The sequence below is a fragment of the Trypanosoma melophagium genome (assembly GCF_022059095.1).
Source record: "Trypanosoma melophagium isolate St. Kilda chromosome Unknown ctg11segment0, whole genome shotgun sequence".
NCBI classification, from domain to species: domain Eukaryota; phylum Euglenozoa; class Kinetoplastea; order Trypanosomatida; family Trypanosomatidae; genus Trypanosoma; species Trypanosoma melophagium.
Genome location: NW_027125137.1, coordinates 509,187 through 523,258, shown reverse-complemented (window position 1 = coordinate 523,258; position 14,072 = coordinate 509,187). Strand labels below are relative to the sequence as shown.

The 14,072-nt window shown below is 42.5% G+C and overlaps 6 protein-coding genes across 6 annotated transcripts; all 6 read right to left on the bottom strand.

Annotated features, from left to right (window-relative positions):
• Window positions 1–286: 286 nt before the first annotated feature.
• Window positions 287–1,987, bottom strand: LSM04_003453 (Ribosomal RNA small subunit methyltransferase F; the record flags this gene model as incomplete). Its single annotated transcript, XM_067330584.1, has 1 exon — window positions 287–1,987. The coding sequence occupies one exon, from the start codon at window positions 1,985–1,987 to the stop codon at window positions 287–289; it is 1,701 nt and encodes a 566-aa protein (XP_067194522.1).
• Window positions 1,988–2,394: 407 nt separating this feature from the next.
• Window positions 2,395–3,240, bottom strand: LSM04_006554 (uncharacterized protein; the record flags this gene model as incomplete). The annotated part of the gene is made up of 1 exon (XM_067330583.1): window positions 2,395–3,240. The coding sequence occupies one exon, from the start codon at window positions 3,238–3,240 to the stop codon at window positions 2,395–2,397; it is 846 nt and encodes a 281-aa protein (XP_067194590.1).
• A 42-nt stretch (window positions 3,241–3,282) lies between these two features.
• LSM04_007306 (uncharacterized protein) lies at window positions 3,283–3,782 on the bottom strand (the record flags this gene model as incomplete). The annotated part of the gene is made up of 2 exons (XM_067330581.1): window positions 3,283–3,618; window positions 3,681–3,782. The coding sequence occupies 2 exons, from the start codon at window positions 3,780–3,782 to the stop codon at window positions 3,283–3,285; spliced, it is 438 nt and encodes a 145-aa protein (XP_067194609.1).
• Window positions 3,783–4,176: 394 nt separating this feature from the next.
• LSM04_003327 (NLE protein) lies at window positions 4,177–5,619 on the bottom strand (the record flags this gene model as incomplete). Its single annotated transcript, XM_067330580.1, has 1 exon — window positions 4,177–5,619. The coding sequence occupies one exon, from the start codon at window positions 5,617–5,619 to the stop codon at window positions 4,177–4,179; it is 1,443 nt and encodes a 480-aa protein (XP_067194518.1).
• Window positions 5,620–8,734: 3,115 nt separating this feature from the next.
• LSM04_003763 (uncharacterized protein) lies at window positions 8,735–9,850 on the bottom strand (the record flags this gene model as incomplete). Its single annotated transcript, XM_067330579.1, has 1 exon — window positions 8,735–9,850. The coding sequence occupies one exon, from the start codon at window positions 9,848–9,850 to the stop codon at window positions 8,735–8,737; it is 1,116 nt and encodes a 371-aa protein (XP_067194535.1).
• Window positions 9,851–11,375: 1,525 nt separating this feature from the next.
• LSM04_008184 (Leucine-binding protein domain) lies at window positions 11,376–13,931 on the bottom strand (the record flags this gene model as incomplete). The annotated part of the gene is made up of 1 exon (XM_067330578.1): window positions 11,376–13,931. One exon carries the CDS (start codon window positions 13,929–13,931, stop codon window positions 11,376–11,378), a length of 2,556 nt encoding a protein of 851 aa, XP_067194626.1.
• Window positions 13,932–14,072: the final 141 nt, after the last annotated feature.

Genomic DNA, 14,072 nt, shown 5'->3' with positions numbered 1-14,072 from the left:
AGAATCAGAGTAAAGAAGAGTCTACTCCTTTTTACACATACAGAAACACCATTGGAAAATGTATAAAGTTCGTATCCTATCTGTTGGATGCATAACCTTGCACATGTATTATCCGATGAAATAAAAATTATTAAGTAATGGAGACCGTTAAGAAAATTAAGTATCTCCATTTATCCTCCATTTTGCATATATATATATATATATATATATGAGGCATGAGAATATGTATGTAATCGTTTCTTCTTTTTTTACCTAACGTACACCTTGCACCACGCTTTGTTTTCAATTAAGCTTTGCCATTCTTTGCCTTACCGCCCTTTCGCACTGGTGGTGGGATGCTGATGCGCGTTCGTTTATTGCTTTGTGCGTTACCGTTATCATTTGTAGCACTACGCGACCTCTTTTCCAAAGCAGCCCGCTCTGGCTTCTTTTCTCTCTGTGGTGCGGTGCTTTTCTGCTCCTCTGCGTCTGCGCCATGGTCCCGTCTCTCATCGGACAATTTCTTCAGTTTGCAGACAAAGAAGCCGTCCATGTTGTGCACGTGTGGGAAAAAGCGGCGGGCGCACTGCAGTTTCTCGTGGAAGCGGTGGTGTCTGTACTTTGTGAGTGCCGGTCGGCCGAACGGGAGGCCCATCTCGACCGCGACGACCCCGCGGCGGCGGAGGGCGAAGTCCACAACCGCCTCATTCTCCTCCACGAGAAAGGAACAGGTGGAGTAGACGACGTGACCGCCAATACGCACAGCGTCAATGGCGGCAAGCAGCAGCGCCCGCTGTTGCTGAGATGCACGCTGCACATCCTCAAGACGCTTACTGCTCTTAATGCTTGCATCACGAGAGATAATACCACTACCAGTACACGGTGCGTCAAGCAGAACACGGTCAAAGTTTCGCATCACCTTCTCATAACCAACTCCGTCGTAGTTTGTCACAACCGCGTTGGTAACACCGAGGCGCTGAAGATTTGCATTTAATGACTTTGTACGGGCCTCACTCACATCATTAGCGAATAGAACACCCGTATTTTTCATAAGTTGCGCAATGTAGGTTGTTTTTCCACCAGGGGCAGCTGCCATGTCGAGAATACGCTCATGTTCCTGTGGCGCAAGTGCCATTACGGGTAAAAATGAGACCGCCGATTGCAGCATATAGTATCCAGCGAGGTATTCAATGGTACCAGAAATAGGAACATTTGACTCGAATACTTGCAGTCCTACCTTGGACCACTTTTCCAGAGGCTCCACGTTCATTCCACGTTTTACCAACGCCTGTACCAAATCTCGTCGTTTTGCTTTAAGCGTGTTTACACGAATCGTCGTAGGTCGTGGTTTCTCCATAGCCTCAAAGAACTCCACAGCTTCAGCAGGTGGAAACAACAAAAGAATTGCATCTGTAAGGAAATCATTGTACTCATACAGTTCCATAACATCAGAACGGAGAAGCTGCAGGTACTCCTCTCGTGTTCGATCCTCTTCACGCTCCTCCTTGAAGTTCGATAACACACGAACTGTTTCTTTAATACGATCACGTAGCTCTTCTGCAGAGTGCTTTTGTCCAAGCAACTGCATCTGCTGTTGCTGCTCCTCCTCTTCCTCCGCATCACGAAGAGGTGTGGCCTTTGTCATTCGTGTCCGAATTTCCATTTCACGTTCCTCGGCGGCATCACGGTTTAGTGCGAGCATCTGACGTCGATACTTTTCTGCCTTTACCTCAAAGTCGTCATCATCACGAATAGCCTCATCAAAAACAGCGTCATCATCTTTCTCACACACAACATCTTCAAAATCAATGTCATCATCTTCCTCCTCTTCTATTGCCTCTGCGTCGTTGGAGTTGGTGATGTCCATATCATCATAATGAGGGGTCTCATGAAGTTCTGGAAAGCGTGCCTCATCTTCCTCCTCTTGCTGCTTCTTCCGCCGAGGTTTATCCTTTCGCACTGCTTTAGATGTGCTAGCGGAGCGCTGTGTATGTTTCTTTACTCCCATTCCTGCTCCTCAGTTATTTTCTTTTTACTTTTTACTATGGTGTGCAGAAAAAAAAAAGAACAATAACATCAAAAGAAGGATAACACGAAAAAAAAAAGATGACCCAGGAGTAACATCTCCAAAAAGGGGTTCACCATAAAAATAAAAAAATATATAAATAACATAAAAAACAGTAATAAAAAGTCTGATTGAATAACTTACAAAAAAAACTACGATAATGCTGAGAATCATGATGAAACTTCGTCAAATGTAGACAACATGAACCAAAAAATTACTTTCTTGGGATTTGTACCATTATTATTTTTTTTACTGTGAAAGAACACGTGCAACATAGGAAAACTGTCTTACTATAACCTGAAACTCTTTATTAGGCAAACAAGAGGGCGTCATATTTCTTTTGTTTCATTTCACTTCAATATCACTTTTTTTTTGCCCTGTACAAGCGCTTCTTCACGCACCTTCAGTTGCTCCTCGCGCTTACGCAGGGTGGATTCTATGCGCTCCAGCTGCTGCAAACGTCTTCGTCGTTCTGCAAATGATAGTTCACCAGACCCACGGTCAAACTCATATTGTGCTTGTTGCTGCTTTGCAAAAGCGGTTTCAAGTGCCTTAAGCTGAAGTTCCTTGAGCTCTAAATTCTCTTGTAAGCAGTTGAGTTGCTGTTCCTTATGCAGAAATGCTTCTGACCATTTCCTCTTTGTTTCTAATTGATCTTGGATCATTTCGCTTTCCTTGTCATGTAGTGCGGTATCCCGAGCAAGAAGAAATTTCGGTTGTCTATCAATTTGTATTTCTTTTGCACGCTCTGCTAGTTCACGCGTTGCTTCAACTTCTTCTCGTTGGCTACAGAAGCAGCGTACGAGAGAAAGAATTTTTGAATTCTCAGCCAGTGCGTCTTCCGTATAATCCAATTCGTTGCCTGATGAATCATAGTGTGAAACCTCGTTACTGGTATCTGAACGCAAGGACCGTTGTTCCGTTAAAGCTTCACTCTCTCGCATCAATGCTTGTATACGTTCCTGTACTCGTACGTGCTCCTCTGTGGCCACTGCTAGTGTTTCACGTAGAATTGCATTCTGTGTAACAAGTTCTTTAGCAGACTTAACTTTTTCTTCCTTTGAATGTAACGTGGCTTTAAGAAGAGTTGCATATTTAATAAGTGCTTCCACATGGTCAGGGGACAGCAGAACTGGATATTCGTCATGTTCACCCTTATCTTTCTCTCTCCCCTTCTCCTCACTATGCATCAACATAGAAGAGCGTCTCCTTTTACTTTCATCTATAACATCACTCTGCTACTGATGCTGCTTTGTCTGTAAAAGTAGTGAAGCTACCTTTGCCCTTGATAAGTGTGGCCACCTTAGCAGAAAGAATTCAATAAAATTAGCGTAGTCAAGATATTCCGGGGTACCGGCAGTATATACAGAAGGGCCATCGGTACATACCTCCCCACTTTCAACAAGTCTACGTTGAATGGCTTCCATAGTGGAAAGCGGAACAGTCATTTCAGGTCGTGTTGCATTCTTAGTAAATGCAACGTAAAAGGCCTGTTCCACGCACACACTCCAGACGTTGCCAAGACGTACACCAAAGTGGGCACACAAGTTGCACACCATCTGACGAAACTCAATCTCGTCAAGGCGCTTTCTTATAAATCTTGGGACTTCTTTTTCACCCATCTTCGCACTTTCACTCCCCGTATAAAACCAAGGTGTTCAAAGCACTGAAGTGTCTCCTCTAGCGTAACGAGGCCATCAAAGTCACGATCTATAAGAGAAAAAAGGTCCTCCTCCATAATGTTCTAGAATTTTCCATAAAAAAATTTGGGTAAAATATTGAGATGAAAGAAGAACAAAATAATAATAATAATAATAATAATAATAATAATAATAATAATAATAATACAGTAATAATCTAGATAATAGATAAGAGACCACTTAAGAGAGAAAAATACAATCATAACACAAGTTAGTGGCAAAAGTAAAATAAATTTCTCTCAAATCGGTATGTATATGTGTGTTAAACTTTAAATGAGAGACACATAAACATGCATACACAGCGAACAGAAATCCTGTTGTGCCTTTTTTTTTGTTTAGCCGAAGTAACCTTAGTATGGTCATTTGTATTTTTTCTTTATAAAAAAAAATTAATCATATTGCTTCAATGAAAAAGCAGTACTGGGTGCTCCTTCATAGTAATCCTTCTTTAGACAATGAAAATGTTTTAGTCTTATTGTCTTTTCCACAAGAAGCTATCTGAGAATCTCCAACATAGGTGACATCAAGCACGCCGTCTGTGTGCATAGTATCCAAAGTTAGTAGCGGTGCAGACGTTGAGCGAAGATCCCATATACGCACTGTACTGTCTTCGCTGGCCGTAGCGAATAGATGAGCTGCTGCAGCTGCAGCATCTGCGCCTTCCTCATGGCGACACAGCCATGTCGCTGCGTAGAGCCACTGACGGTGACCACTGAATGTTTTTATAACATTCTTCTCACGTGTGTCATACAGTCGTGCACGGTTATCGGTACAAGCGGCAAGGATGAGATCACTGCCCCCACCAACGCGTTTCACAGCAAGACCTTGAATCGGGTGATCACCCGTGTATTGTTGCTGCATAACGGCTTGCTCAACATTAAGGCATTTCACAGCGCCATCGAGACCGGAGGAGTAAAGCAGCAGATTTGTGTTACCACCTCCCATAGGAGAAAAACGACATGCGAGAACAGGTCGTGTGTGGTCTGTGAAAGAGACAAGAGGAGCCTTTGCGGATGGTGCCGTTGTTGTATCAATAAGGCTTTGCCACTCAAATACTTTGACGCTACAATCCCATGAGGCGCTAGCTACAAATGCACCTGTTCCTGGTGAGACATCCACGGAGTCCACACCATCCATGTGTGATTTTACTGCACCCAGTGGTTTTAGTTGTGCCGCGGCGGCATCAAATTGCCACGCCACAACGCTACCGTCCTTACTGCTGCTAACACACATAAAATCCTCCAACTGGGATACTCGCTTTCGCTTTCGCGATGTCTCTTGTTTGTCTGCGGCTGTTGTTGGTCGGAGTGGGTGGAGACAGACTTCCTTCACACACTCGTCGTGGTATGTGCCGAGAGCGACGCAGTTCTCGCCGTCCCACAGCCGCACGCAGTGGTCGTACGACCCCGTCAGCAGCACCGCCGCACAGCCGGCGACGGGGGCCCGCACGCTGCTCACCCAATCGTCGTGCGGCAGCAGTGCGCCCTCTTTGGCCTGCAGCGCCGGGGTGTACTCCACGTTGAGGAGCTCCTCGTAACTGACACCGCGGCGGCCGAGGAAGTTCTGCAGGGACGTGCCAATGTACTCGTCGCTGAGGAGAAAGTCGAACGGCTGCCCCTCCACGCCCAGCACCGACTGCACCAAAGTGCTCAGCCCCTCCGGCAGCGTGCTCAGCGGCACAGAGTACGACTGCTCCGGCATCGCCTTGGCGTACGTCGTCGTGAAAAACGTCACCATCACGTGACCGCCATTGGGGCGATCTTCATCTGCAGAGCTCGGCAACAATGCAGCGTCCGTCATATCAGCCAATATCCCTCGCCAGGCTACAAGTAGAGAAAAGTGATAAACTGAAAAGAAACCAATAATACAACGCATTCCCAGAATAACAACAACAACAAGAAAAAAAAAGAATGAAAGCACATACACCGATAACACGGTTCCACTCTATCAATATAAAAGAGATAGAAAATAATTAAAAAAAAATGATAATGTAAATAGTATGAAGTTACATATAGAGCAAAACAAAAAACAACAACAAATAAATAAGATTATTGATTATAAAACTATTACGGTTCTATTAGTAGCAATAAAAACAAACTGAAATGCATTTTGTTTTTTCTTTCCAAAAGCAATAGACATTTAAAACACACTCGAATACGCAAAAAGTTCAAGGAACAATTATAATAATGAAACGAGTTTTTTTGTTCAAATATATGTATATAAACCTCAACTGGCCCAAGAAAAAAATACAAATCAAAAAAAAAACAATGAAAGAAACACACAAAAAACAGAAATATGCAAATAAAAAAACGCATAAAGAGAAGTACAAGAGAACGCCCAAAAAAGAAAAAAGATCTATTCTCGATAGAATATATTGATGAATACAAGTAAGAAATCTTTTATCTGCAAAAGAAAGAATGAATGGGAAAAAAAAAGAGATATCACAAATGACAACAAAGAAAAAAAACAACAAGAATAAGCAATATTAAGAATTATATAGTAATGTACATTAACATCTCATTTCAATTAATTTTCCCTTTCGTTTATACAAATTAGGAGATGGTTTGGTGTGGTTCCAAAATCTATTCATTAGAATTGTATACTCTTCCTCTGTAATATGGTGTACCACCACAGAACTCTTGCTTATATGTCTTTTGTGTGACCCACAGCGTACATTGTGAAATCGACATTTTTTCTCCGTAGCAAACAAAAGGTGTGGGTAATGGCTTTCATACAGTGCCCGCCCAACCATTACGTCCTCGTGTCCCATATCTAATGAAAGAAACTCTGCCTCTCGCTCTTTGCTGTACGGCAACCGTACAATCTGTTGCAGCTGCTTATTTGAAACCACCTCTTCCACAACATCCCTCGCAAGTGTCATAAAGAAACCAACAATAAAATAAAAATGATTTCCCACACGCCACTTTCCAACAGGTCCCCAATAAAGCCCACGACGCGGTAGTGTGCGCAGATCAGCAAGATACTGAGGTACACGCAAGAACATATCATCATCACTCTTTGCGATATAATTCACATGAGGAAATAAACGCAATGCTAATTCAAACCACAAGTAAGTTTTTCGGCTCATACCAATCTCAGCTTCGCTACCCCAGAAACCATCACCAGAAATTGTTTTATTTGTTTTATAGCGACCCTCGTTCATTGAGAGTGTAATAACATCATGATATACTTTCACTTCCTCTAACAGTGATGTAGAGTACGCAAATTTGTTAAATGGGTGCCGTGCAAGTACATACAATACCAACATGTCTCCAGTAAAGTTATTTTTTCTTGTAGCAACACCAGGGTACCGCCAACACGTGGTCCGCTGCAGATTACGGCGTCTCTGTCGGGGAGTAATATCTTCAGAGGGTATACCAAGTATAATAAGATAGGCACGCTCACTCCATGTGCGTACACTATTGTGTGGGATGTAGCGCAGCGACTCGTCATGGATGTGTACATTTACATTACGAGGCACAGAACTCGCAAAGCCAACAGGGAGTACTTCTGTAGTAAAATCAGCTAAATAAAACACCCCATCGACGTCGAAATAAAGAAGACCCAGTATTACTATGAAAGCAATAAGAAAACAAAGAAATACAGGAGACAACTTCAATGGAGAACGATTCGCCATGGGAACGGCCTACTTGAAGAACATATGAGGTGAAGAAGCGAAAAAAAGAAAAACAATGCAGTATTTAAATTTAAATGTTGTACATACTGACCTGTTATACGCTTCAAATAAAAATATGTACATGTATAATACAATTATTGTGAGCAATTCATTAAAGAAAAACGAAAAAAAAAATGTTTAAAAACTGTTCTGTGGAAAACTACAAAGAGTCTATGTTCACCCCATAGTAGTTGATGGCGACAATAAGCATCGTATCACTAACAAGTAACATGTTAATTCAACGCTGTGTCCTTGATGTCGCAACGATCAAGGAAATCCAGAGAAAAAACTAATGTGAAAAATACGGTAATAACGCAACTGAACCTTATAAAGGAAAGCGGATGCAGTCCATGTAATGTAAAGTTAGTAAAGTATTCTTTAGCCTTCGGCACTTATATGTGATTCAAACAGCACTAAACCAAAACCCCATACACGAGTCAATGGGTGTTGCATTATACTCAGGGATTTAATCCGAATACAAATGTCCAAGCCCCTTACACATAAACATGACCGAGAAAAGAAATATTGAAAGATGTATACTAATACTCTTGGAGTGGTTTGCAGCCATTCTCGAACAGAGTACATTGATGAAGCCAACGATTGTGTTGTCACTGTAAAGAACATAGCGTGCCGAAGAGGTAGAACTCACACAAAAGTACAGTACACAAGAATAACCCCTAAAGTCCCCAATCTATGAATGAATAAAAGCCGAATATCGTGAAAAGATGAACTACGGTCAAATAAATAGTTTAACATCCCTGTAGAAGACAAATCCACGGTACCCAATACATCAAAAAAAAAAAAAAAAACATCAATCATTTTTCACTTTCTAAAAACAATAGTACTTGTCAAACAAAATAACTCTATAATTTCACCGCTCTCCCACAATGGGAAAAAACCATTAGACCCTAAAGTAATATGTGAACTAGCTTGTCCAAAAAATAATGAAAAAAAGGAAAGCTTCTTTACTACGCCAAAAGAAGAAATCAGTAAAATAAAGGAAAACCCAGTAAATAATAGACGTATAAATTATAGTATAAAGTCTTGGGATCTAACGAAATATCACGCACACCAAAGAAAAAAAGAGCAAAAAAATTTCTTTAAGAAGTAAGATAATGTAAAAGAAAAACGTTGTAATGGCGCGAATAGAAAACTCTCCAAAGTAAAAACGAAAGATAAAAATTTAAAAAAAAGAGTATATGTAAAGTATAAGAAGTGTCCACAAATGGTAATTAATATAGAAAAAACAAGGCACCCTTACCATGTCTAAAGAACAGTAAGGAATACCACATAATAGAGAGAATAAAGAATGAATCAACAATCAAAGACGATACGTCCACTGATAAGTTTATACTTCTTACCTGTTTCTGCTATTCTGTTGCTATACTTCTTCATCAACTTGACATATTCCTTCTCTTTAAGATGATGAAGAAACACAGAACAGTTTGTAGGACGAGCTTTATATTTGGAGTAATGAAGATCATGAAAACGATAAATACTCTCATTCACCAAAACCAAACACTGAGATTTAACATCATGCAGCACACGTCCAACCATTACATCTTCAGTGCTTACATGTAAAGCAGCATACTCTGATTCACGCGCGGAGTCGTACGAAAGACTTAATAGACGACTCAGCGGTTTATATGAGAGAAAGCTCTCCGCAACATCCCTAGACAACGTGTAACACGGCCCGACAGCAAAATCGAAATGCACTGAATGGCGGGAAAGAACCATCGCCCCCCAGTATAAACAGCGGTTGGGCAATACCTTTAAATCAGCAAGAAATTGAGGTATATAAATAAACGTATCATCATCGCCTTTAGCAAAATAATTCACTTTTGAGAAAATTCCAAGCGCCAGTTCAAACCAAAAATATACCTTTCGGCTCAAACCAACACCAGCTTCGAGGCTGTAATACCCCAAGCCACCAATCATTTTTGGTACGGTAGAAACACCCTCTTTCATAGACAAAGCAATAATATCATGCCACTCCCCTGCCTCTTTCACCAAGGCAGCCGAATACTCATATCCCTGTGATGGGTGCCGTGCAAGTACATACAACACCAACATATCACCAGTGAAGTTATTTCTTCTTGTCGCCACACCAGGGAACTGCCAACATGTAGTCCGCTGCAGATAACGACGTCTCCGCCAGCCATCAACATCCACAGATGGGATGCCAAACACAATCAAGTAGTCACGCTCACTCCAGGCATCCACTGTACTGTGTGGGATGTAGCGCAGAGATTCATGATAATGTATGGCAACCGCACGGCTACTATTAGTATTCGTATAACTGGAGTGGTGATGAAATTCATTCTGAATCTCATTATCGTATGTAAGCTCATAAAAGGCAACGATAATTATTAAAAACAGTAAACATGGAAGAAAAAATAGTGCTCTCCTGCGTAAAAATTGCTTTGTCATGGTAAATGTGACACTAGAAAAAAAAAAAAAGAAAAAAAGTCGTTTGCAGTAGTTTCATAATAAATAATAAATCCATAAAGAAGAATCTATAGCATTATATGTAAAGGAAACTAGATTACATCACATATACAACTATAGAAACTAACCAAATAACTATACCGTCAAAGTACAATGCAAGATACAATGTATACTACAGTGTTATAACAACTTTCAACATGTTCCCATCTTAGCAGGTAAACCTACATCAACAAGTAAAACATCAAAAAAGAATTCTGAAAACACAAACACCTAACCTGCAAAAAACGAGTATAAGGAAAAAAAATAAATCGACAGAAGGAATAAGCAAACATTTTCTTGCCATGCGTTCAATCATTGGTTAGATCTACGGTCAAACCAGAGAAAAATGGAAACATATATATATATATATATGTATGTATACACCACCCTGACAAGAAAAAGGAGCTACAACCACAGTGTGTTTTACAACGTATGGAAGGTAATACCAAGTAAACAAACAAGACATTAAGTGGAGAGAATATATACATAAAAGTAAAAAGTATCATTAATAACACTGAAAAAATCCACAAAAAAGAAAGAAAAAATAATAAACTTTAAATAAATATAGTTCACATTGGAAATATAACTTAATAATGCCAAGCAAAAAAAAGAACTCAAAATATTATACATACACAACAAACATGGACGTCAACAAAAACAAGTAAAAAAAGAATGTTATGTGCAGAAAGTCGAAAAGAAGTTATCCCCCCACCCACCATCACCAAAAAGAAAAAAGAAAGAAAAAATACTCTTTTCGAGAACACTCTATGCCATTACTAAACATATGAGCCATACACCCACAGTTTATTTCGTAAATATGTTAAATCATTACGGAACTCGTAGCAAGTACACATTTCAAGAGCCCCATATGATACAAATTGCACTGCTACAAATATTGCCAGAGCACATCAAGTACAACGATAGAGGAAGTAAAGAGAGCAGTAGAGATTTAACACTAACAGCAAAAGAATATTCCACGGCAGATGTAAGAAATGATATTAAAAGACAACAACAACAAAAACACATTTTAAAATTGAAAAAAAAACTCGAAAACTATAAAAAAAAAAAGAAATTAATGCAAACCCTAACTTCAAAGACTTTCAGATAGACTCCTCCGAAATAGAATATTCCACCCATTTTGGACTGTCCACAGATCATGGCTACCAAAACATCATGGTACTCTAGTACTTCCTTCAGCACTGCTGCTGAATACCTGTAGCCCTGTAATGGGTGCCGTGCAAGTACATACAATACCAACATCTCACCAGTGAAGTTGTTTCTCCTCCGTGACACACCAGGGTACCGCCAACACGTACTCCGCTGCAGATTACGGCGTCTCCGTCTTTCCTCATTGTCCACAGATGGGATGCCAAACACAATCAGGTAGTCACACGCAAATAAAAAAAAACAAGCACAGCCAAAAAAACACCAAGTATTACAGTAACGAAAAGCGATACAAAGCAACACATTAAAAAGATGAAGGGTCGCACACACATGTATGAAGGAGGATTAACAGAAGAATATTAACGTAGACAACCGATAAGGCCATAGGGGAAAAAAGTATGGCTATAATAGGGAACACAACATGGAACAGCGACCACACAGATATATGCGTCGCTCCGTAATTCACAGCACAGGATCTGCCGTCGAAATTTCCATCGCTCGGACAGTAGCCATACTCGTAAAATGATCCATACACCATGTCATCCACTGCAACTAGAGAGGACATGTAAAAAAAGCTAACCAATAGTGCAGCAGTTGTGCCACGACCGCCGAAAAGAATACTCCCCACCACTCTTGTATTCGCAAATGCCCTCAACGACAGCGGCGTCCTCTCCGTCGCATTCAAAACAGCAGCATGGAACTTCTGCACGATCTCAGAAACCGTCTTCTCATCGGCCCAGTGCGGCAGGCTCGTCGCAAACACAAGGCGGTCAGCAATGCCACTCCCATCGAAAGCAGCAGTGAACTCAGCGTACCGCAGTGACAGCTCGGAGAACAGGACAAACACACGCACACCGCTGTGCTTCGTCAGGTGCCCCGCAATCAAAGCGGCATCGCCATCCGCAAGGCCCACCACGAACACAGCGCCACTCGACGGCAGACGGCCTGCCAGCGAGTCGCCACCAGCCAGCAGCGCCGCCGACCGCAGTGACCCGCCAAACGTCACCAGCGACCGCCGCAGCACATCCTCAACCGCAGCCGCCTCATCGCAGCGGATCACAGCGGCCGCAGTGGCACCAGTCTTGTTCCCGAGGTACTGCGCAAGCACGAACAGCTCCTGCTCCACCGTGGGCGACAGGTGGATCACGTGCTTCCTGAACTTGTTCAGCCGCGGCTGTAGCAACAGTGGGTCAATAAACGTCACATTCGGGACATCCAACATCGCCTCCGTGACGATACCAGCAACGGCATGAACCAGGGTATCTTGCGCAGTCCTTCTTAGGGCAACATGGGCGTCCGATACGGTTGAAGCAATAGGTAGTAACGCCAAATAAGTAGACAATGTGGAAGAGTCGTAGCTATCAAACGCAGCAAGTATTCCAATAGCAAATTCACTCAATGTATGCACTGCAAGACTACTGTCATCCATAAAAACTGCAGCCTCAACCAATCTTGATATCAGCGTATTCTTGGCACTGTAGCATTCTTTCGGATCCAGCTGTAGGTCGCCACCAATAATTTTCTCTGCTCGAAAGTCCTTCACAAAACGCTTCAAAAACACAGTTCGCCCACCCTGGTTACAGTAGCACACAGCGCCCTGAGATGCAGAAACAGCATCGCAGTCACTACCATAGTCACCAATCACAATATCGTCAATCAAATACCGACGCTGGTCAAACAGTGATGCTACAAAAGATGCCCTGTCCTTCAGCCACTCACGGCTACTCATTGCCTGCAGAAGCACCTCACCAGCAATCCACCCAGCAACCATCATCTCACCATCAGTGTCATAATTCAAAAAGTGCTGGTGATCCTCGAAGATGGTCTGATCACTTTCACTGAGATACGTCTTCATTGCCTTCTGGAAGCGCCGGATTGCAGTGAACCCTGTGTCCTTGGCAAGTGGGTTTGTGCCCGTCGTGATCACCTGGCCACTCAGAAAACGAACACCATTATCCACTGCCTCACGCCACACACTTAAGAGCATGGTCTGCAGAAGAGAGAAACCCAGCAAATAGGCACCAGCAGTGCGTCTGTCCGTCAGCATCCGCTTGATGAACTCCGCAGTGGCCTCAATTCCTGCACCAAACACAATAACAGCCTGTGGTCGGGTGTCCGCAAATGCTTCCCACATAGCATTGAAAACTCCACCTTCAGCAGATTCATTAAGAGAGCTCTTCAGAGTAAACACACCACAAAACTCATAACCCATGGAAGACATGACTCGTTCAGCTTGCTCGTAATCAGAATTTCCAAAATATTCATTCTGTAAATACATGAATCCGAGTCTACGCACACGCAGCGTATTCACAGCGTGGTTCAAAAGTGCAAGCAGCTCAGCAGCAGGTTCAGCGCGCACAAAGTACACATTGGGGTTCCACTTTCTCAGGCTAGAGAATGCAGTTAGAGGTGCAAACGCAACAACACTGTGCTTTGCAACAGCAGGTAAAGTGATTTCCACTACAGTGTCACCGATTATTCCCTGCAATGCCAGAATGTCAGGGTCAGCCTTCAATGCCCTCTCCACAACATCACCGGATGCCTGAAACGTCGTCTCTTTAACCACAATCTCAACACGTATGCCATCAGTCACAGTGAAGTCGCGCGACCATAGCGAGGCATTGAAACCAGCAACAAAAGAATTTCTCAGACTGGCTGGTACAGGAAGATCCGTAATATTCAACGTCAACAGCTTCACAGTGTCCTTGGGGGCTCCAGCTTCTTGGCACAGTGCGCTCTGTGGGGTGTACAGCAGCAGTTGGGTGAGGCACAGCAGCGCAGTGAGGCACAGCAGTGGGCGGAAGTACGTGCCGCTGTCACGGTGTGCCACACTCGTGGTCTTGAGGGTGTGGAAGTGCATAACTTGTGTCTTGAAACTGAAGAGAGAGTGTGTAGGGGGAGGGAATAGAATGGAAAGAAAAGAGAGCCAGGTTGTGTGGAGACAGCACACCAAGGCAGCAGTAGGCCAAGCATTCCGCCACTATTAAATATATAAAAGGGT